This window comes from Pieris rapae, chromosome 13 (assembly GCF_905147795.1).
Source record: "Pieris rapae chromosome 13, ilPieRapa1.1, whole genome shotgun sequence".
Lineage (NCBI taxonomy): Eukaryota > Metazoa > Arthropoda > Insecta > Lepidoptera > Pieridae > Pieris > Pieris rapae.
The window spans coordinates 8,745,654-8,772,002 of NC_059521.1; the positions used below are offsets into that span (position 1 = coordinate 8,745,654).

The 26,349-nt window shown below is 32.1% G+C and overlaps 1 protein-coding gene across 4 annotated transcripts in view; it reads right to left on the reverse strand.

The window, feature by feature from the left end:
* Positions 1–26,349, reverse strand: part of LOC110995515 (protein prickle) — a 254,268-nt gene that overhangs the window by 99,856 nt on the left and 128,063 nt on the right. Inside the window, exons 1-2 of one of the 4 annotated variants that reach the window (XM_045630651.1) lie at positions 14,120–14,233; positions 2,490–3,185 (exon numbers count right to left, since the gene is read on the reverse strand). The exons of the other annotated variants lie outside the window; for them this stretch is intronic. Coding sequence (XP_045486607.1) covers positions 2,490–3,172 — 683 coding nt within the window. The 5' untranslated portion in view covers positions 3,173–3,185; positions 14,120–14,233. Of the gene's footprint in view, positions 1–2,489; positions 3,186–14,119; positions 14,234–26,349 lie in introns of those variants that run through there. 4 annotated transcript variants of the gene reach the window in all.

A 26,349-nucleotide genomic window follows, 5' to 3' on the forward strand; every position in this document is an offset into this window, starting at 1 on the left:
AGGCTTTATTAGAGAGATAATTAAAAACATCTGTGTAATACATCAATGCAATCTGCAAGTTGCGTGCGAGTTTATTAATAGCTAATTTATACCCGCGGCTGCGTTTACTTTTTGAATGAAATATGTATGTATATGTCACAAGTAATTTGTTAGGTGATTGCATTTTTAATCTTGGCTACTTTATATTCTGTCCAACATGGGGGCTAATTGCGAGTCTGACACTAAATATAAACTGGATAGCACTTGCTTCTAGGTACGTATAAAGTTGATTGATAGTTAATATTACGCTTTAGAATATTAGAATAATAATAATAATAAATAATCTTATTTTTGATTTACAGGCCTGCATTATATATACATTTAAAGAACTGTTTCAGTAATCAAATGAGCACATCCCATAATGCCTAAAGTAGTTTTAAATGAAAAAGTACTAAAACCTAAACTGTGTTTCTTTTTTCTGCTAATCTCAGGTGCATGAATATAGAAAAGGAATAGTAATATATATTTGGACATTTCCTTACATCTGTACAAAATATGTGTACGAAGGTCCCGCACCACAAGAGAGATTGGAAAATTTATGTATTAAAAAAGGAAATATAGTTCGTATAATACACATACATTCGTTTATGTATATTTAACCAATTGACGAAGTGTCAATAGACCTTTAAGTTGTAGACTCTATCACAAACGATTAATTCTAATAAAAACTATTGGTTTTGAACTTTGGGTTAGCAAAAAAACAAAGTCTTTACAATTTTAGAATATTTATTGTGCAGTGAGTGAACTAACAAATGTTATATTATTCACTAGTGTCTATAATAGTTAGCGAATTTTTTGTTGTTTTGTTTTTCCGAATTGGTTTCTTATAGTTGTTTTTTCTTTCGACTTTAAATTTGAATCACGTGTTGTGCACTCTCTCTCTCTCGGCTGCTTTTTCAGACTATGGCGCGACCGTCGACATCTACAATTTTTTTTAATGTAAAGTGGGACCGTACCGTGATCCATGTGGTATCAAATTATTTCATTATAATTAGCATTATTACTATTCTTCTTATGTAACCAAGTCCACATTTCAAGGATCGTAATTACTTGTGGCGGCGTCCATGCGTCGGGTTGCCTCCCTCCCTTAAATATGGCGAGGGGGCCGATGTCTGGCCATGCGTCATACTCGTGAACGGGTGCTACTTGTGGTGACTGTCATACTTGAATTCGTGTATGCGATGATATTAGTTGTTTCTACTGTGTATTTGCGTGTTGTTTCCACGTTCAATAAAATGTTCATTCCATAGCTTTAAATTTTCTGTAAAATGTATGTACACTGTGATTTAATGAGTTCTGAGTAAATTGCGGAATTTATAAGAAATTATGTGAACAACGGTAAATAAATCCGTCACGGCGCAAATCCTTTTTAATTATTTTGCCTAAATTATCTATTGTTATCTATATAGTAGATATAGCGCTATAATGAATCGGTTTTCACAATAGTCAATCAACAGAATAAAAGCATTGCATGTAAACAGTAGCGGCGATAGTATCGGAACTGAGTTCCCGCCTCTCGACAGCGGCCATGTTTTTTCCTTTTACCAGACATCGCAGCGCGGTTACTTTGATAAAACAAAACGAACACTTAGCCATTGAGTTATAAAACCACTATGACATATGTAATTGTATTGTATGTATGTAATGTAATTTAATTCCTTTGATTATGATCTAGCAGTAAGGATGTTTCGGCTATGCAGAAAATCTAAATATTAATGTTTATTGATGTGTGACTCGGTGCCTTTAATTAGTACCTTTCCAAGTTTTCCGTGTTTAGAGCCCACGATACAAAAATGTTTAGTTTTTTACAGAAGATTCCCGAGTGCTCGCAAGTGCATTTCCGGTTTTTTAAGAGTTGGTACGCTTTTCTTGAAGGACCCTAAGTCGAATTGATTCGGAAATATCTTAGTGGGCAGCTGGTTCCACATAGTGGTGCTTGGCAGTCACTGCCTCAATATTCGCTCAGTTGTGTAACGACGGATGTCGATGTTATGAAATATATAATATTGGGCTTTATATATATACAAAGAAAAAACTTTATTAAACACAATATACAGGAATATTTAGATAAAGTAAAGTGCACTGGCTCCCACACTAGGATACCCTGTGTTGTGGGCAGCCAGTTTCTTTCTTTTCACATATAAACAGTATTTTACTTAATGATGTCTATATAACACATTTATATTTAAATTAAAATTTATCTTATTTCAGATATTAAAATTAGTTCTGTTTCAGTATATATATGTTATCATGATTAGGTTTGAGATTTTTAGTAAATATGTATGTGATATGATTTTTGAAATGTTTCTCATGTCATAAAAATAGTATATAATAGTATGTAATAGTATGTTTTACTCTACTCTTGGGTGAAAGCTTTTCAATATTTAAATAAAGGTAGGTCAAGCGAGAACAGGTTGATAGTTAAACAAAGAACAATTTAAAATACTCACTCATTGCAACTGGTCACCTTCTGCTGCGTCACGGTAACTAGCGTGGTCGTTGTTGTGGTTAAAGTATCGCCCACACACTTTTTTCTAACGCATTGATCCAACACTGCATCTTCCTTGAGTGGTTCAAGCGCTTCCTTCATCTTATTCGGAGCTCTCTTTACTGTCGATCTATGAAATCTTAGATTTGCTAGCGTCTTACCATCGGTTGATATTTCAGTTTCCTCTGTCACAAGACCCTTTTTCGTCTTACATACTGTTCTAGAAGTTTTTCCTACCAAATCACTGTTACTATGTAAGTCTCTGGTTCGACTATTCTCTGGAGGTAGATTCATACTATCAGTTATTTCATTAATATCATCCAAGTTAATTGGTTTTCTTCTTTGGTCGTATTCAAAGCTGTAGATTGGTTCTGACTCTACTCCGAACCATTCTTTTCTTTCTGGCGTCTCCTCGAAAAAGTCGTCGGTTAATTCTGTGATTTGAGCGCCAGGTCTTTGTTCGTCTGGGTTTTCGAAAAGTCCCTTATTAATCGTGTTTATTGTATTGATTTTCTTTCTTCCATAGAGTTGTCTGTAGTATTTCTCTTGGTCGCCATACATCCAACAAACTTTCCACCATTGTTTGCACATAAGTATGTTCGCTGAGTTTGATGATTTGACATGCCTCGTCGCAGTTGTTGACATTTTGAAGACTTTTCTATTAATTAATGTTATTTATACTTAGGGTCTGTTTCCGGACATTTCCGGATAAGTTCCAAATAAGCTATTCATTACTTATTTGTAGGATAAACAGTAATTTTGCGTTTCACGACTGTCAGATAGCGCTATTCGTCATGAAATGCGAAGCATCTTATTCGGAACTTTTATCTCTCACATAATTTATGTGTTGCATAGCTATTTGGCACTTTATCCATACATTATGAAACAGGCCCTTAATATACTGAAACGTTGCATTGTTTTGTGACCGTTCTGTTAAAAAATGTGTGACCTTCACTTTCAGATGGCCCAACATAAAATTGTAAAGCAAGAATTTGTTGACCAAAGAAAGATGGGTTTGGAAATTACCATATTTTATAATCCCTAAATACTACACTGGCCATTAGTCATAATGTCCAATAAACTTAACTTTATAGAAAAATTACATCAAAATAAATTTCAAATACAGATGTAAATTATTTAAAAGATTTGAATAAGTTATACATGAATATCTCGTAAAATATGATTATTGCTTCGTCGTTTAGTATATTACTTTAATAACTTTGATTACTTACATTAAATGTGTGTCATAAAATTTAAATTGTGGTTTACGGATAATAAACATCTTAAGGAATGGCTTTTAGAATTGTGTTCTTAGCGATTGGGGTCATAAATTTGTATATTGGGACATGGTTACTACCTGCCGAAGGGATAATCAGGTGCAGTACCATAAATGTATTGTACAATTTTTAAAAATAAAAGCAAGATAAGAAAGAAAACACTCTGTTATACGTAGTAAAAATGATAGTTACAAAGAAAGTGCTCTGGCCCCCACGATTTGCTATTCCTTTTGACATGTTAACGAAAATTAACAATAATTTCTACATAACGCTTATTTTTTATAATTAAACTATTGCTATATTACTAAACGAAAACGAACGAAACGATTACTAGACGAGCGGAACCGGATGGAGGAGGCCTATGTCCAACGGTGGACAAACCAAAACTTTACTAAATGATAAAACATTCCTAAATTTTAAAGTTTTTTTTTTGGAAATAAAGGCTATTATTATTATAAACTATTGCTGCACAATAATAGAGTTGTGTTAGTTCCCTTTGTGGGCAGTATAAGTGATTGATGCATGTTTCATTCTTTACCGTGAAAGGTATTCTAAGTCACTTGCAAATTCGCAAATGTATCCAATAAGGTCCAGATTGCAAAAGCTTATAAAACTTAACACAAGCGAATATTTGATGCATTTAAATACATTAAACATTCACATGACATTTTTAATGACCCATCCCTCACGATTCCATACCATTAAAAATCAATTATCAATAAAGTATATGGAGTAACCCGTAGGTGGTCGGTTACAGGCTCTTAACCGAAAAGGCTTTTAAAAGGGTCAGAGATTCGATTATGTAACGAATACAAAACAACAAAACGAAGTTAAAGCGGCAGACAACAAAGTTCTTGTGTTACACTAACGTTTACTAAGGGAAAATAAAATCTAGTCTCATCAGGAAAGTGTCAAAAACCTACATGAAAATATGTTTAATGTTACAAACAATAGCAGCACGCCAAGAAATATAAAAGTGTCACTTTAACTTTTTTTTAAATGTATGTATCAATTATTTTTATTGTCTAATATCTTAATAGTAACTATGATTAAATGTTTTCTTTGTTTTAGTTAGGAACACGTTAAAGTTATAACTTAAATATTATAGTACTTTACCTGCCCCCTGCCAATCAGTTGATTTCTTTTGGTGTTAATGCTTAACACAGATATTATCCAAATTTCTTTCAGATCTCAGAGGAAACTTACTAATAGGATACGTTTTTTATTCTGTTCTAAAATCAATATTAATTATTTACATGTATAAGTTAAACTCTACCAAAAGTAAATTGCCGCAATCCACTCCACATAACTATAAAAGCCTAACGAAATATGGACCAGTTCCACAAATTGCTGCCCGAAGCGAAACATCTCTATGTTAAGTTACGCCATGCTTTGGTATATATCATACAATTTATTATGTTAAAGCTAAATGAACTGGCTCAACTAATGGCGTAGTACCACCCAGGAGGGTTTAAACTCATATGTTGACTTGTCAATCTAAATATTGTATGCATAAATCTTATTGTGTATCAGATAGACAAGCGTCGTGGAGTAACAGACATTGGTTTTCTCGCGATGTTTTTCTTCCTTTATTACGCGTACAAAGTAAATCTATCGTTGCACAACCGGATCATGAACTCACGACCTCATTGAAATTCAGTTAAACCTCGAGACCAACTCTTCTTAATATTATTAAGAATTATTAGGGCTTATATATGATATACCGATTTAAAATATTCTTTCATAATCCTACCTAAGTATCAGCATTAAGATGATAACATAATAAGACGTATGGCAAGATAGTTGTTATGAGATTCTTCTATTCCTTCTTCTACTGTAACTTAAGATACATTTAGTTACCTTTCCCTAAGGTTGGTATTACATACAAAAGGGTTTGAAGAAAGGTCTATGGCATTGACGTGGATAGTCTTTATACGATACCCCACCGGGCGATACGGCTCAGGAGACAAAACTTTATGCTTCAATAATTTAAAAACATTAAAGATTCACAACAGGGACTGTGTTTGACAATAAAAATATCGTTTCTGTATAGATTATTAACTGTCTGTAAATATTTTTAACGATAATTGCTCCAGTCACAAACATTCATTTGTTTTTATCTATAAACTTAATAACATGATGCAATATATATATGTATAAAAAACGACAGACTGCCTGAATAAGTATTGAATGATTTGTCCTCGTGTGAGAACATGAAATACGCGACAAACTAAGGTCATTGCGTTTATAAGTTAAATACTTTTTTGTTCTTTTGCATGAATCGCACAGAGACACGGTTTACGATGTTGTTTATGCCTTAAGAGTATAAAAAACACATCATTATAAATATGAATGATGATACGTCTGGCCGCAAAATTAACTATTTTTTGTGGCATCCTGTTTTTGATCATTTGAACCTTTCCTCGGGCAACGAATTATCAAAGAATGTTCGTGTTAGGTTAACTTGAGTCTATCAAGCTATGTTTTGCTTTTTAGTAGCAACGTTTTTTAAAAAATCGTTGGGCATAGCCAACTTGATGTAGGCTTATAAATGTTCCGTTTCCGTCTACAAGTTTATTAAACCACACTTGATTAAATACCTATGTACTGTTTTCAGTTTTACAATGAAAAGGATTATTTACGTCTAGATATTATAACATAATTCGGTGATCTATATATCCTCATATTATTATAGATGATTTTTATTGTTGAGTAAAAGTGGGAACAAAGACCAATCTTAGTGAAATTGCCTGCAGTTTCTTTAATATAATGATCGAACGAAAAATTAAGGCAATGATGACAAATGAAATGCGGCGAAGGGCAATTTTCTCTTAAGAGCTACTGCCGATATAAAACTTATAACACGAAGTTCTGAGAAGGCAATTTCATCGTCAGTAGTAAGACATTTGGCTGCGAGGCGCAATTTGTGGCGAGTAGCGGAACTCACGTCAAATGGCTGACGCGTAAATATTGTGGAATGCTGTCATACGGTGGATTTTATGTTACAAAATGATTTCAAAACATCAATTTTCATCCAATAAGTAGATTAATAATCGGTTCTTCAGCGAAGACTTGGCTACTCTCAAAACATTTTCTATTCATAACTTATTTATATAAGATATCAGTCGTTCATCAAATATTAATGTAATGAATTAAATAAGCTCCCTATAGATCTAATCGAAACCTAAATAAAGTTACTCCTATTCTTTAATTGAATAACTATAGTCAGACGTTAAATTCAGTTGAGTTGGATATAGGTACCTAACCTATTTAGCGTCTTCTTCCTTGTATCTCCACCCTTTTGTGTATAACTTTTGTTAAGCTTTAAAGCGCCATACATAAACAAAAAAAAATAATTGCGAACAAACCAAAAAAAAAACTTATTTAGTGTACCCAAAATCTACCTTGTAGTATTTGAATAAAGCTTTTGATCGCGTATGCGACACCAAATTCGATTCCAAGAGTCGAACTATAAAATCCAATTTCTATGGTTATAAAACGTTTTTATGTGTTTAAGTTTTCGTCATATAATTAAGCTGTTTTATCCTAGTCGATAATTTTACGATGTTGTTCTATTACCATAATATTTATGTACGATGTAGTACGGTTGCAATATCATTTAACAAGCTGTTAAAATACTAGTTTAGCTGAAATTAACTTTTATCACCCTACATCCTTAATTACAGAAAGTTGAAATCTTTAAATGAAGCAGTTATTCCCAGTAAATAGTGTATAAACGTATAAAATGGTTGATAAATGTTAGTACGTCTATTCGTTTATATTAAAACAACATATGAGATAAAACCTATGTTTAAAAATACTTTAATATTTAGTTGAAAAGCTATCAATAGTCGATGATATATTTGAGAATTGGGTATAAAGCAAAGTTTCCCACGTGGGGCACACCCCAGAGGGGCAATTTGAAAGTTGAGGGGGGTTAAAGGTATTATTCTTTTAAATAATTCTTTGTAATTATAGTTTTTCATTACGTATATATGATTCAAAATCTACGTAATGTATAATCGTTAACAATTTCCAAGTAATATCTTCTTAAAGCCCATAGTTAAATTTGAGAAACACTGGTATAGCGGAAATAATAACTTTTCATATAAGTATAAAAATTACAACTTTTGAAAGCATAGCCTCTTTCATGTAATGTGTATATTTTATTATTATACGGTTCTTGTAATATATTATGTCCTTATTATGTATTATCTATAAAGAATATATATATGTAAATATCTTATAGTCCGCTAATTGCAGACTGAGTAATATAAGCAACACGATATATTGTTTGTAGTCAAACAAATTGTTTGCTTTTAACCGGTTCGGCTACCAACGGATGCCATGACAAGTTTTAAGTAAGATTTAAAATGAAATATCTACTTCCAAGATTCTGAGTTTACAAAAAATATGTAAAGACTTTCGTATCCATACGTAAAGATAGGGACCTAGTTTAGCTCCTTGGCAGGATATGAGGTGACTAGGAGTTTTAGAGTCTCAATAATATATTTGTTTGTTTGTAAATTTTTAATAGGATTCGTTCAAATATCAAAACACTTGAGTTTAAAGTTATTAATAAGTTGCTAATAGTGCTCACATAGAATTAAATACTATAAAACTGTGTATATTAATCGAACGAGATATAATTTAAACTCTTTGAACTGTGTCGAAATTGTTTTATTCAAACAAATCTGTTGTTTACACTTCTGTTAATAAGATACTTTTTCCACATACGTTTCATTTTAACACAAAGTGTTTTTGGATAAAATATTATAAAATCTATTATGTAGTTAACAATATAATTTGAACATAAATCACCGAATAATGTGGTCATTAATTTAAATTAACCTGTTAATTTGGTAAAAGTTATATGATTTATATGATGTCAATATTAATGTTTAATAAATGGTGTCAAATGTATCGTATTATTGATTTATTTTACAAAGATTCTTGGAGAATCAGACATGCTAATTTAATATACATATACAAAGTAACAATATTTTATTAAAAAGAGCGGCGGAGAGTTTATTGATAGTTCTTCCCTCGTTCTACCCTCTTGATTTGAGAACTGGAAGTAAATGTAAAAGTAGAAGAAAGAAAAATTAGTATTTAATATGCATTTCTTTACTGACGTTCATAAGTGTACATTGTGTTACCTAAATGATTTATTTTGTTTTTTATTTAAATGTGTATAATTGGCAGGGTATCTACCTACTTTAAACGCATATATATATCCTTATATCCTTCAGAACTTGGATCAGATTACGGCTAAACATTTAGAAGGCTTAGATAAAGAAATTGAATTATATAGTGTGAACGAAAGATGTAAATGAATATCGTCGACTGTACCGACACGATACTGCGAGAGTCAAACTATAAAGAAATACTGGCCGATTTAGATTTAGATTCTACGGAAGCCTCTTCACGATTTGACGCATGACTCAGGTTTCAAAAACTAACCTAGACACAGCGCACGCTTATATCATCTCAGACACACTCAAATACAAAGTGTGACACGCCCACATACTCATACACTGACGCATAGTTAAATAGTACACGACTTTTATTCGAATAGATTTAACATTAATACTACTTTTTTTTATAGAACAGGGGGCAAACGGGCAGGAGGGTCACCTGATGTTAAGTCATCACCACTCATCGACACTCTCAATGGCAAAGGGCTCGCGAGTGCGTTGCCGGCCTTTTAAGAATTGGTACGCTCTTTTCTTGAAGGACCCTAAGTCGAATTGGTTCGGAAATACTTCAGTCGGCAGTTGTCTTAATATTTTCATATATAACTAATATTGCTTTTGTTTTTAACATGTACATGAACCTCGGAAGAACTGTAACTTTGTGTTTTGACAGGGGAACCTGGTGAGAACTGACATTAGATCAGTTCTAACACAACTATATTTTGTGATGAATAAAGTTTATTAATTAAAGATTTTCTGTGACACAGAATATGAATGTTTTATTTCCATTAGGAACATTAATTGACTAACACCGCACATCGTTTATCGAACTTATAATTATTAAAGGTATTTGGAAAGTATCAATCAACCGTAAGCGGCAAGAGCAATATCAAATGGCAAGCTTTAATTATTGGCCCATAAGTGGGACGGAGACTGATTTATGGTCCCAAGTGTAGACTTGTTGTGCTAGTTTTGTCAACTGTGATTAAACGATATGAATTCTATTAACTGTTTTGAATATTTTTCTTGAATGCAAAAAAATTGTCGACTTGTAAATTTTTATACTGTATATTTATTTATCTATACTTAAATTCAAAGCTATATTTGTATGAATGAACTTAATACTAATTGGACCGTTACAGTACATGTATATTATTGAATTAGTAGTGGACGCTACAGATAATCTATGTTTGTATGCTATGCTTACTCAGTATCTATGCTGCTATATTGACGTCTTCACTTGACAGTCATAGTAACGCTTGAATTACAAACAAATTAAACAATTCAAATAAAATCAAAGTTATTAAATTTATCGTCAGTTTATTGAAGTCCTGTCCCTTATAGATTCTTTGTTTTATAATATGTAGGAGAAAACTTGGCTAGATTTTTTGCATTAAGCAGATTAGGTTTTAGGTTTTCTAGATTTGTTTATATTATGTCAATTTATATTCTAAGTTTAGATTTGGTTTTAATAAGCTTTCTATTGTATTAGAATTAATAAAGGGTAAATAATTAAACAAATATGAAAACAGTGATCATTTGTATTTAAAAATGGAATTTACAACTCTGTTTCATCAGTTTTTTTAATAATAATATAAAGTTTTAAAAAAAAACAAATGCAATAAGAAAGGTAATATATAATTAAACAAATATGAAAACATTGAAAAATTATATTTAAAAATGGAATTAGAACTCCATGTCTTCGGTTTTTTTTAAGAATATAAAGTATTTAAAAAAACAAATGCAATAGGTGATTCATTAAAAGTCAATGAGACGTCGCGTTAAAGATAATTTGGTGAAAATTTATGCAAATTAGTTATCTAGGATACGATTAATATTCAAAAACGTGAGAATAAATCTTGCTCGTTAGTCTGAATTAATTATTGATTTCGGTAAAACTAAAACTTCAAAAATTCGAAATTCAAAAAACTTTACACACTTAATCTTAAAAACATCCCAACCTGTCCTATTCCGAAACGGAAAATATTCTTAATGTGCAACTATTATTATAAAATGTTATGTAGAAATTATTGTCAAGTTTTGTTAACATGCCAAAAGGAAGCTAGTCTTAGGACACAGGGAATCTTAGTGGGAGCGAGTGCACTTTATTTTTAACAAAATATGCTTTTTTATTATATATAAAGATTTTTTTAAATGAATGAATCTTGATATTCTCAAGTCTTTCATAACACAGCTACAGCTACAGAGCAATGTTATGTATTGCCCTCATCGTGCAACTGTAATCCAAGAGGACGTAGGTTCAAAACTCGGCTGTGCACCAATGGACTTTCTGTCTATATGAGCAGTTACTTAATCGTACAGTAATTGCTCGTACGGTAAAGAAAAACATCATGGAGCTTGCCATAGACCAATAAAGTTGACGGCGTGTGTCAGGCACAGAAGGCTGATCACCAGAAAAACAAATGACCACGAAAAAAATGATGCTCGACGAATGATTTGAAATGTGATCTTAAATAGTTTACGATTCTCGTCTTATATTTGTTCTAAACATTAAGTTCACCGAGCATCAGATCAATTATGTCGCAACCATATTTTGATATGCATAAAGTTTAATATGTAAATATATCTCGAGGAATATTGAATTAATATGAAGTGTAGTTTATCATGGGTTCACTATTTTCAATTACAAGGTAATGTAAAACTAATTCGTCATGTTTCTGTCATATGTGTCTGAGAAAATCTAATGGTTTTATAATTACGATATTGTTTACTAGCGGGTTCCAATTGAAAATAACAGATGTATAGTTGCTTCCTTACACTTTGAAATCGAAATAGGTTTTTATAATATAACATAACCACCAGAGGTAAATAAAAGATTGACTTATTTACCTCTTCGTGTTTGTTATGTTTGCCTATGAGTGTTTTTCAAATTAAATATTGTATTTTTATTTATACCAATGTGCTGAGTATTGGCAATCTTTTATAAATACATTATAGAAAGGATGGAATGTAGCTTTAATATACAAAAGCTTTTCAGTTCGTCTCCTCTGTTTACGTCTGGATTAAAGCTGGCATTATATATAAACGAGGTCAATTTTTTGGCTTCTATTAGTTCAGATATTGATTTTAGATGAACAGGCCTGATTAACAGTTTGTATACAACTTCATTGCGCTACAGACTATGTTGTAAAGATCCATTTGGTGTGTTTTTATTACTAGTTTTGAAGATAAAGCCAGCTTAGAGATACGACCGTATTACAAATGATCTTTGAATGGCAGATAATCGATCCACAGTTCGTTACGAGATGTTGTCGGCAGATAGTGAGACATCGCTTACATTACTACATAATTATTGTTAAGGTTTATTTTCTAAGTTTTATCGACTTTTGAAATTCATCCTATTATTTATAAAACAGTGGTGGTGCCACAAAATTAGGCGTTGATAAGTTCGTGTTTAAATCACATTGAATAATATTTTCTATATAACATGATTTCAATAAAAAGTGTAATATGTAGTTCATTAAAAAAAAATATTATTAGTAAAAAGCTATATCCGCTGACACACACAGTGTGTGTGTGTTTAGGGGTGTGTCAGACACTCTAATATTAATACTTAAGTATTTTTCTACGTTTGATTTCGTAATTTTTATTTATAATATATTTTTTATATAATAAGACTCAATATTTTTGTATGACCGTGATATAATCAGATATCTTATACTTATTTATTCCTACGATATCTAAGTTTAAAGAGCAGACTTTACATTTGCCCTATCTAGAAAATCGTGACAAAATCGACTTGTCTTAGATCCAAAAATCAGCTTGTGTCAGGCACATAAGGCTGATCACCTACTTGCCTATTAGATTGACATTATCATAAATCTGAGGCCCACATCTAAAAGGTAGCGCAACTGATTTATTAATTTTATTTTTATCTATGTTTAAATAAATTGCATATCAGCATTATTAATAATATGCATATGCAGAGATTCAGACTATAATAGGTCAATAATTCAGGCGGGACGCTGTGGTATCGGTGCGCGTGCGACGATTAAACACAACCATTATCGGCGGTAGATAGAGACAAGCAGATACGAGATTACAAGTCGCCATTTATGTAGCGGTAGCTCTTGTTTTTGTGTTTTATAGTTATTACGACTTAAACGCATTTCTATAGCCTATAATCCGGCTTTCGGGACGACATAAAAGCGAGTCTATTTATTGATTAAAGTTCACAATAACATATATAATGCTATATCTACAGTGTATAAAAGTATGTAAAATACAATTTCAATTTTAGATTTTACTGATTTTCTTGCTTATTTTGAAGCAAAAAAATATTCGTAAAATAGCGCAATAGGTCAGATAGGCCCTTAAATATATTTATTTATTTACGTTCATAAGTATACATTGTGTTACCTAAATGAATAAATGTTCTTTTTTTTTTCTTTTAAGCCCACTACCGAATTTGTCAAGCTCTGGATAATTAGTGTTAATTGTGATATATTCTCCAAGTATTCGAATGAGAGGTGCCTGAACTCCTAGGTTGATTTTCTAGAAGAATATTTAATAGAAATGGTATTAATAGGTGGTTGTTTTACACTAAACAAAATGATCTATATAAACATATATTTGTTACCGTAATAGAGTTGACTCAATTTACTTCATATCAGAATTATTTTATTCGTTCATAATACTGATGTAACCAATTCAACGGATATTTGACATTTGAAACATTCAATTTTGTTCAAGTTATATATATATATAAATAAAAAAGTGGTTTGTATAAATGTAGCAAATAATTACGAAACTGATATTATACTTCTTAAAATTTACTTGCTGAGATAAGTTTTAAAGTCACAATCATGTTTATGGGCCGCGAACGCATTTGCGAGCCTTCTGAAAATGTGAGTGTCCACGGGCATAAAACATAACTAATTTGGTTGAATCTCTACACACTATATACATACAATTCATTCTAAGCTGTTAACGAAGCTACGTTCACAAGATTTTTTTTTACATGTATTTTTAAAGATATCTAACATGAAAAGGTTTTTATATACTTTGTCGCAGCAAAGAGCCTTCCGTAAATAGTAAAGCCATCCGAATGTGAAGCAGGTGTAGAATCGGTCACAACAAAGCAACTTTCAATAATTTACCGAAACGATCCCACGATCCAAACACTGCGATCCCTTGTTTCACTTTCACACTGTCACATTAAAAACATCGATTATCGTAGAAAACATTTTTATAAACACATGTTTTTCCTGCGATTGCGCGTGCGCAACTGGAGAGTAATGGCGCCAGCCAACCGCGAAAGAGCTAAAGGGGAAAGGAGATGTACGTTTTTGTGTGCGTGCGATAGAGATGGATGTAGTAGCCAGTCAAATTTTGTTTTATTAGATGAGTTGATGGAATCATTTATTCGCGATTAATTGCTCGTAATAAAGTTTAAATAAACTGTTGTCTGGTGTTACTAAGTTATTAATAATGGGAATGATATTTTCTTTTGCAAAAAAAAGGCACCTAAGAATATGTAATTCTCTGACGTTGTCTGTATACTTATAAGCGCTTACAAGCTTTACATGTATACTCGTGAAATTTGGCAATGTTTATGTGAATTCTTTCCGATGTACACCGTCATACAATAAGACGTGGTGGGAAATAAAGACCAGATTTACTAACTTATATAAATAGTATACTTAAAAAAAATGTAAAAAATAACGAGTGTGACCTCTTGCCAAAATCACAGCTTGAATTCTTCTGGGCATCCTTTCCAGTATGTTTTTAACGCTTTGAATAGGTATGTTCCCAGACTTCAGCCAGAGATGACACTCTTCCCTGATGGTTTGTGGAGCAGGTTGCAGTGAGCATATATTAGAATTGAGGTCAGGATATTGACCTGACTAACCTAAACTTATACCAACAACTTGTACACTTCCACGTCATCATAATGAGCAATGTCGTCCATGAAAATGGAATCTAAATGTCATTTGTCTAGGTTTCAAAGTATGCAGCTGGTTCCACGTTGTGGTTAATAAGCAATCACATGGGCGTGCCACATAGCAATAGGATCTGAAGAGTGGAGAAATAAAGTACTAAACTGGCCCAATGAAAGCATATGAGGAAGAAAACTTAGAAGGTGGATAGACCAAATTAAGAAAACAGTACTTCTGTGTTGGCAGAATTGGGATGAGGCATTTGCCTAATAAGGCACACAGATATCTACAAATAATTACATATTATTTCATATCATATATATTTCTAAATATAAATGTGTTTAAGTGTAAAAGTATTTGAAGTAAAAGGCTATGTATGCTACTAACTCTAGCTAAAACTAAATATACTTCAATATAGGTCGGAGTAATGGCGAAAAATAATAATCTAAAATAAAGGAACTATTATAAACAGATGTTTAATTTTCTTTTTCCTAAAAGCAATAACAAAAACCGTGCAATTTACTGTAATTATAGATTTTTAGAAAAACTTTCGATTAAAACGAATTAAAATGTCAAAAGTAATTAATCACAATTTTAATGGTATTTATCATAAAAAGAAAGCTGCCTTACTTTCTTGATTACTTGATAACTAGAAAATCTCTATAATTAATTTACTTGCGAAGGCTGATTTTAGACGTATCAACTATTCATAATGATATTTATTTATTTATTATTATATGTTAGCTAATCGTACAGACTAGTATCACTATGTGCTAGTATATTATGAAAACATTTATTCCTTAGGTTGCATGCCTTGACTAACCCCGAGGGCACATCTTAAAGGTGTCTAGAAGGCTGAGGTGTTTTTAGCGGGTAGGTGCTTAAAGTGTTAAACCCACAGTCCCAGTATCAACCTCGACATTCAAGGCGTGGGCCTGCGTAAGCGCTTATTCACCTCATTAAAAAAACGTGTGTCTATGTCACATAATTTAAATAAATTAATTGGACTTAAATAAATTGTTTTATAGTATAGGCATACCCATGTTACTGGGTGCGTTGCCGGCTTAACATATTTGACTAAATAAATAGATATTAAATTAAATGTGACTTAATATTACGTAAGAGGTCATCGTCTGGATAAAAAAGCATTCTCTTGTATCAAAGGTTTAAAAAATACTGAAAAGAAACTTACGTTTTCCAATCACTGCGATGACGGCATACACTGAATCGCTCTAACGAAGTTATGTCGGCCGGTTAAGATAAACTTGCGACCTGAGCCTGGGGCCTTGGGGCCAATCATTGGTCAGATTTGTCCAGAATCCTTCCTTTAGGTTGAAGAAACAATATGGAATCCTTGTCCATCCTACCACTGATTCTTTTTGATTTGTTAGAAACAATAATTTAATTCGTGAATAGACCACCTTACATATATTAGTTCGCTCTTTATAACTCTTTTAAGTATTGGATTGAAATTTTACTAATTAATGACGAAATACCAATGTTTATAGAACATGTTTTGTGACGAAATTGCTATACAATTTCCAAACAATTACCTTTGTACATAGTAAGAATATGAGATTCAACTATTTTAGAAATAGAATAATATATATATGTAATGGGTGTCGTCATTACTTGACATATTATATAATGTTTTTAACAATTTTTTTGATATAACGTATTTATCTGACATTTATAAAAACTGAGTTTGGAATAAAACACATTTTTAATCGTTAACAAGGGTCAAGTTAGATTGGTGGATGAAAACTACTGGTTTAGCTCTTTTAGAAATCTCAAGAAAACACATGTAAAGTTGTCGCATAATTTGAAATTTATCTCAAACAGGCTTATACTGCGATGTACAAAAATAAATACTAAACGTTTAATACGTGTAACAAATATATTTTACATTTGTACATTTACAATATAAGTTAACGATGAAAATATTAAATGTTTACCATAATTTATATTATTTTATTTTAACTTTTCTTTTATTAAAAAACATTTTCCTAATCAAACTAAGATCACCCAGGCGTAAAGCGATTTAAAGACATTTTAATAACTGAAAATGATATGTTTCAAAAGTTATATTTATTTATAAGTCAAATTTGACAAAAGTAGTGCTAGGAGTTTGTCTGATCGTCAAGAAATACAATTTTATTTAATTTTACCATATAATGCATGCATGGTTATATATCATAACTATCGAAGATAAATCATGCTATCACCCAAGAACCAAATATGGGCAAGTACAATATAAGGACAATTCTGCCAAAGGTTTCTATCAGACACAAACAAGTATATTTTTTTCAGATAAAGGTGAAATGTGTCAAGTTGGCTAAAGAATTCAATGTAAGTGCAATTACGATGTGCGGTGTATCATTTGCGTTGAGGCAGGAGTGGCTACTGAGAAGGCAATCAGTGTCATTACAGCGAGTGCGCAGGTGATCATGGATCAACTAACTATATGCCTTGATTCGCTAATCTTCATAAGATCTATGGTATTGCAATAATTCAAATTTAGAATTTTTTGAATAAATATAAGTATCAGTAATAATAGTATAATATTAGTCTTGATAATTTATATTACTTTTAAGACACAATTTGAATTTAGAATTGCAGAAAAATTCTAGACAAAGTAGCGTTGATGTCAGTATTTTTATGAGTGTATAATTTGTTTATAACGTATTGTTATGTAAATCAATATTAAATGTGGAGTAGTGTGTGTATTACCCACATAAATCAATTACATAATACACAATGAAAAAGATTTTCTTATAATATGAGTGTAGATAATAAATTCCAACATTATAGGCAATACACCGGCCAAGATCGGGCGGTTAAAGGGGATTACCTGATAGAGCTGACCTTGCTACCGGTGGATCGATACAGTTGAAGACCTGCTGCAGGTAAAATCCAGCTATTAGTCACGCTGGAAGGTTCTTTATTCGGAGGCTTAGAAATTTTTTAGGCCACAGAACCAGCAGAATGAGATAATAAGTCCCATGTGTCCCAACTTATTATTAAAACTTAATAATTATTTATGTATGTAAACTCTAAAGCGAATCACATAAATAACAGAAATAACTTTTTTAATGGTCTGAATTCAATTTATCCAAACTCGTTATCATATTTCAAAATCAGAACACAATCAAGCAATAGGATCTCCCGACACTATCCGAGATCTCGGTATAATTCATACAATTCCATCGGAACTTTCTGATTGAATTGCAATAATTCGATCGTGATCTGATACCAGGGCACGTCCGGGGTGCCTTTCAGATTCATGTGCCGCTGTTACATGCTATTCTATGAGATATTCCGGCGATTGCCTTTATTCTTATTAGAAATTTTATAAGCACAGCGGGCGGCGCGTTGAACTCTTCTATATGAGTAACTTAACGGGCGAAGAAGTATGGGATTATTGTAAATATATGTACAATCTAACATTTTATCGTATTTTTAACGATTATTTTGATTATTATCCATTGTATAAGACTATTACTATAATTGCCAGACTTTAAATGTATATTATCAATTAATTATAATTAAAATTTTGAATCTTATGAAAAAAATTTGTTTAAAATAGTGTTTAAGTTATATTTCTTAAAGGTATAGGTAAAACAAGTCTTAGCATATAGCATTTATGCTATTTATATTCAGTATAAGTCGTGGAATGGGACAAAACCTGTCGTTTACATGAGTGTCGCGTTGTCGTAACTGCTACTTTAGATAACACATGCAAAACATGTGGCATTTGTGACCTTAGTGCACATTCACACCTCACTTTAAGGATTTAAATATAACTTCTAACGGATATTTCATAATTTACATAACTCAAGACTTCGATTGCTTCTCAGTAAACGTGGTCAGCAAAAAGTATGTAATATAGTATATTTATAACGACAATTTTATAAGTTTTGATTGATGTTTTAAAAGTCTCCAATAACTATAACTGTTCTAACTCTGCTACTGTAGGATGACCTATAGATTTATAGTTTTTCGTTAATTTTCTTTAACTGATATAAAACTGATGTATTATGTAAACATTTGGTTAATTGGACATGGACTTAATACCACATAATACTGAATAATATACAAATGAATTAAATTAAAAAAAAATTGTACCAACAAATAAGCTCTAACACTGGGCTGAAGTAATTTTTATTAATACTAAATAACATACGCTGAGCCAAAAACTAATTATAATTTACTTTTACTTTAAAGCAAACATATATAATAATTTTCACTATTTAAAGTAATAAAACAGTAGCAAGGTATTTACTTAGTGGCGTTAAACGAATAAAGAGGTGTTAATACACCCATTTACGCTACAAATGCAGATTCCACGAGATATTCAACATACGCCGCCTTGCCATGGAATGTTTTGGGGTATGTAACAATGGATTTGAAAAGCGAATAAACTTTGATACTATTTTGATACAACTTAGTTTTTATAAGAATAATGCGTTTTCCAGTTTGTAAATTAATAATCATTATAATCCAATGTCACTACAACCATATGGGTGTTGGCCTCAGATTGCATCCATTTTGTTCATTTTCATCACGAAAATTTCAGCTTCAACCGTTTTCTAACCTCGCCAAACACCCCGATCTGAGCTGTAAAGGCCCTTGAGGACAACAGCGAGATTCCTTTCAAAAAAACGTTTTCTCTGTTCTGCACCGCAATATTAGTGAATGAATGAATATAATTTATTTTTAGGTAGAAATAAAATGTGTTACTAGTTTAATATTAATGTAGTAAGTTAGTATATTATTATATTATATTTATTAGCATATATAATAAATATTAAGGTATAAATGAATAAATATTTAGGTTTAATACAAATATTCGATGTTAAATAGTACGGCAGTTATTACCTGCATGCCTTTGTAACGATTCTATGTTACATTCGATAAGCTATATCCTACTGTAATTATATTAGCAGAGGCAAATAACATTTGGTAGAAATAATATATTTAGTAAATTTCTAAAATATTCTTACAACTATAAAAACAAACAATAACACTAAAATATAGCCAAAGATGACAAAAGGGAAAATCATTAAAAAATATTCATTACATTTCACTAAGTAATATCTAGTTTGGCTGACATGTGTGATGGTGTAAAAGTGAGGATTTGTACGTGAAGGTGTGTATGTGGGGTATATGTACTCATGATGCAGGTGATGTTTTGATATTTTTAATACTCATTTAAACCATATTCCCGATTGCATATTATAAACAAGTGAAGGCTTACATATTGGTCGTTGTATGTCCGGGCTGACTAAAACTCCATTCTTCGCATAGTTAGTGTTGATGTGAGGAATATGATTTTTTTTGTTTTTTTAAACTTTATTAAAAGAGTCGATCGTCTATATTCTATGTATCTCAAGTCACAGGCTCGTCTTAGGCGTTGTCAAATATGTGATAAAATAAAATGGTTTTACAGCTTTTTAAGTTTTGATTGACGTTCTAGAAGCCTTAGGGTCATATTATAGCAATGGGTTAAAACTATATTTATAAAATCATAATATATAATGGCTATATAAAGAATTGCAAGTTACTAAAATATCTCAATAATGTCGCGCTTGCGTATTATAAAGCAACAAATTTAAATGAACCAATAGGTTGGTGTAACCTGTACGCAACAGGTTGTGGTTACATCACCTGCCCGTAAAATTACAACCGTTAGGGTTGCCCACCCCTTTCAACCTTCAAGGATATTTATTCATTATTTGATACAATCTAAGAATGTTATAAACAAAAGACTGTAGTGTGTGTATGCACTGTAGTGCATAAGAGCCCAAGAAAGGGGGGCAAAGAGGTAGGAAGCTCATCTGGTGTTATGTGATAGCTCATGGACCCTCTCAATGTCAGAAGGCTCCCGAATGCGTTGCCGGCCTTTTCAGAATTAGTAAGTTCTTTTCTTAAAGGACTCTAATTCGAATTGGTCCCGAAATACTTCAGTTGGCGTGTGGTTCCGTATAGTGGAACCTTATACCTTCAAAAAGCACTTAGTTGTGGAATCGCGGACGTCGAGGTAATACAGGTGGAATTGCGAATTCTGTCTTAATATCCGATGATGAAACTATGAAAAAATCCAATTGTATGACTTCAATGTCGTGAGCGATCATTATTTGCGCGATTAATACTGTGACAAAACTTTTTTACGTCAAAGAGTCAAAAAAAAAATATTTATAATAGCCCAGTGATGCCGCTTTCTATTGCGCTGATAGATGACGTAAACATAAAAATAATATATTGTCATAAAACATCTCAGAACATGTATTTTATTCAGCCACGTCAAATCATTTCCCAATATTAAAGAATTATTATAGTCTATCCCCTCAAATATCTGACTTTTTATTAAAGCTTCTGCGGGATGCAACAAGCTTATAGTACACCGAGAATTTGCATTCGCCAATTACTTTATTAATTTAGGACGTGACAAATGTGTAAGTGGCAATCTGGACCACTCGAGTGCCCGATGGCAACGTCAAGAGGCTACCATCCGTTCGACTGTCATGTGGCTTGGGGCGCGTCCACACAGTGCGAGCGCGATGCAGCTCGGTTAGTGTGGACGTGCCTCAGCCGAGACAAACGCGCATGCTGCCGCGGGCGAGCAATCGAGCGCCCAAGGCTCATTTTGAAGCATCATATTATGTTGGAAAAAGTTATCTTAAAGAGGATTTTAACAGATAATTATCTATAGACAATCGATTAATGCAAATAATAAAGCCACACCTTATGATGCTAATATTGTAGGTATTGTTATATTAGACGTAATGCGAAATTTGTAACGAACTTTGTGGATCAGAAAAACGTTTATTTTTTTACATCCTTGAGTGCTATTTATAGTGAGCTAATATATTAATAATTTAATCATTATTATTGTTAAGATTTCTTTGTTATTTTACTGTGTGGTGTGTGTCTATTGTTTCTGTGTTAACTGGAAATATGTGTTGCATAGTGAATTGCGATGGCAACGTATAACTCGCTTTTCGCTTTTGCTTCGCACGTTTACGTTTTCCCCAAATTTTTAAGTAATGTGGCCTTAACCCTTCACAATGTTATATAGTTGGATCGACTGAATCATACTACATAAGATATTTAAGTGTGAAAAATATTTAATTAATTTTTCGAATGTATTTCAAATATCAGGTATTTCCGTTGCGTCATTATTTTAATTTGTTCAGAACTTTTCCTCTAATTATGTACCCTCGCCTCCTTATAACTTCGTTTAACGCCATCTCGCCGTCAAGCTAGTATAATTTAAAGCTGAATATGATTAATAAAATATATAAAGATTAAATTTTCTATTAGTACTTTATTGCAAATAAGATTGGTTAGTAAATAACACCAACTCTATTTTTGTTTCAATACAGACATACGTCAGACAGACAGACGTCTTTAAATACGACGTTTATTGTATAAATTTTTTTTTTATATGTACATCTAAATACAAATATTTGCCATACTTTCTTTCTATGTGCGCTTTAACATTCACTCGAACTTTGAAGGAAAACATCGTGAGGAAACTTGCCTTACATCCAAGAAGTCGGCGTGTGTCAAGTACAGGCTGATCACCTACATGCCAATTATTGACAAATTATGAAACATATTCAGAAATCTGACGCGCGAACCTGAAGTGGTGGCAGCGCCACTGATTTATTTTTACTTTATATAGAAATATGTAATACTTAGGTTTCTTTATGTTAAATATAAATTCTATACAAGTCGCGATGTTACTGATACAACGTAACAAATGATCTTGTGACTGAAGCTATTAGTTTCTCTTATCGTCTACATTTTGCTCGATAACGCTGGTTCTCGTGAGACAAGGCTATTATTTAGAAGTGATAACGATTTTTTAATGCTTTAATTTATCTAAATCGCTCTGCTTAAAAGTGTGATTCGCACTCTGAGTCTTGTGTTCGATATATATAAAAGCAAAATACTTTTTTCTACGTATATAATACGACACTTACTATATAGTAGAGAGGGGAAGGAGAGAAGAGAAGAAGAACGTGGGGCCTTTACCCAAAAGGGGGGGGCAATTTGTTAAGGGGGCAATCGAAATCGGCTGGTTATAACACAAAGTGGTGACTTGAGACTGAAGCTAACCAACCTAATATAAAATCTCTGTGTAGCAAGCATGAAGCGTAAAGATTTCACGAATTTACAATAATTAATTACATAGTAATAATAATAACATTAATTAAAAATTGATAAATAGATTGGATATTATATGACAGGTTTGGTAACACTGAGATATAAACATAAATTGTTTAAATTTTGAGTAGAAATAAAATTAAATAGTTTAAGATTGTATATATGTTGTGTATGTAAGATGTATATATGTTAGTCTGTATATTTTTTTTCGCATAAACAGTAAAGGAATAAACTTATAAGACTAACATTGATGTAAAGTGTTATACTTTTAAATGCATTTTTTAATGAATTCCCAACGATAAACTGTTTAAAACCGACACAGAAATATCTTCTGGGCTATAATCGTTTCGTATTGTTCTATTTCTAATATACCGTTTTATAAATAACCCACGCGTAGTTGAATTGCCGTGTAACCTTTCAAAGCCTTATAATTTCCGACTCGAAGGCACCGTCCAAATTGTAGCTTACACCATATTATCTTTTGTTATTCGACAAACTTCATCAGTTTTTTGTAGCGTAAGCTATGCTCTACAACTTATTGTATCTGTAGAATGATTTTTAATTTAATATTTAAAGATTTTTATTCTTTTATTATTTAAATTTTTGTCTATGGTTGTTGTTTATATACATATTTATTGTACACCTAATATTATATTGTTGTGTTGCAGCTCCTTACAAACGTAATGTATAAGAAAAAACTTGGCGATTAAAAATAGTGGCGGTGAGATTATTGCCAGTTCTTCTCTTCCGTTCTACGCCCTTGATTTGAGAACTGGCAGTTAATGTAAAATTAGAAGCATTTAATGTATATTTCTTTTTTTGACGTTCATAAGTGTAGATTATGTTACCTAGATTAATAAATGATTTTTGAATTTGAATTTGTATTGTAATGTTATTAACATGCCGGTGCTTTCCTCGCTAGACGAATAAGTTTCGCAATACAGCGAGGAAATTCCGCCATTGTTCCACAGTTCCACAGGGACCAAACTTTTTAAGTTTTTTTTTTAAATTTTTAAGAATGCTTTAGTAAGTAATTTATATGTCCAAAATTAAAATAAACATTGAATAGATAGACTCTTGCAATTTAGCATATAAATATAACAAAGCACTTCTTATAAAATAAATTATTTATATATTCGTCGTATCTTGTAGTTCATATAATTCAGGAACATAACCGAGACACAACCCCTTAGTTTCAAACTGCATTATTATTTTATATTGAATATCTATATCTATCATTACGACTAAGAGCACAGAGCAATAAGGCTAATGTGTGTTATCTTTAAAGACACCGCTCAAGACGTTTCTTACTGAAGCTGTTAATAGCCGACTTGAGATTATTATTATATTATTCTTTAGATTACACGCTAACGGGCAGAACCTGTCGCTGAAACTGCTAGAAGCCAGTGTGTTGTCGTGTTTGTCGGGATAAGTAGAAAACAATGTTTATTAAAACCCCTAAACATACTTTTTTGTAGTTTAAGTATCTTTTGGTAATAAAACAGTTTCTAGCACAGCTAGATTTTAAATGCATGTATAGTATATATGTCGCAGCCAACAAGCTTAATTAGCCGTTTAATAAACAGCCTAGCCTTTTAACTAAACATCGCCGTTTAAGTAGCGGTCTTTATTATATTCAGCCGTAGCATTTGTTACAACATTTAATCAACTGGCTGGCTTATACTTATTCGTACGATTATGTGACAGAAATAAAAAAGGTAAAATATCTGACAGCTGAGCAGTGTTGGCCTAACGGCTTCAGCGTGCGACTGTCATAACTGAGGTCGTAGGTTCGATCCCCGGCTGTGCACCAATGGGCTTTCTTTCTATGTGCGCATTTCACATTTGCTCGAACGATGAAGGAAAACATCGTGAGGAAACCGACATGTCTTAAACCCAAAAAGTGGACGACGTGTGTCATGCTATGGAGGCTGATCAACTACTTGCCTATTAGATTTAAACAAATTTATGGAGTTAACTATCAGAATAAGGCATAAATAATGTGTTGAAAAGGTACCATATATCCGATATGGATTCAAAACTTATACTTATATATACTCTTAAAAGACATCGCAATTTTATCTAAAACCAATATACATCATATTTATAGCGTCATATTCATATTATGATCTTACATATCACAGCAATTACCAAAAGTGCGGCGACGAGATTATTAGCATTCTCTTCTCTTCTGCGGTAGACACATGATTTGAGAGGTAGCAGATTTAAAGTTAAAATTCTCAACATTTTTATTAATTATTATTATAGCTTTTTAATGCTGTACGATTAAAGACGTATTAATATAATAAAACTTAAAATATTCTGATTGAATACAAACTTTTTAACTAGGAGTGCAGAATTACCTGTAACAAAAATGAATGTGTTAATAATATTCAAGAATGTGAAACTACAAGGTAAAGGCATCACAAAGGGGGAGAGGGAGGGGAAACTTGAGGCTATAATACATTGTTGTGAAGAACAGTGGATAGGAGGAATAATTTGATGCCTGCCGTCGCGAGCCCGATGGTAAATGATACACATTGAAACGAATACAACTTTCTTTATGGTTATTGTGGGGATTTACTACTCCCGAATTTGGACGTAGAACTTCTTTTGGTCTGGTTCTATGGTTTGGTTCAACTTGGTTTTCCAGCTGACTGAGTATAGTAGTAGTACCGTGGCAGGAGGGAAGAACTGAGAATAGAACAGTAATAAAATACAATAATTAAAAATCATGAAATTTCCACGTAAGATCGTCAAAATAAGACAATTAAATCTGAAAAATGCATTGAGAAAAATCACAAAAACAAAGAGAAATGGAATAAGATGGTGGAGGCATATACCATTAAAAATCTAACTTTAATTTTTACAACGTACGCGTTAGAAGTTATATGTACTTCTTAGGCGAAACAAGATAAAATCTTTTCAAAAAATGTATTCTACGTTTGTACATAAACGCCGATAACAATAGAAAAAAGTTATTTAATAATAATATGAAAAAAACATTAAGAGGAAAATTTAATTAAATATCCAGGACACATACACTATCCAATGACATTGTAATAATTATTATTCTGTGTGCGTCTGTGCATGCGCATATTGAGCAGTTAATGAGAAAAAGGATTTAGCACCCGTACACGCAAGCGCAGCGAGATACCATCGGGAATCGAACCCGCTAATTAGCACGCCACAGCGCAGATATACACTGACGCCTTTATTTAGACATGCATTCATTAAAACATAGCACAAGAGTATTTATTAACAAATTTATGTTTTAA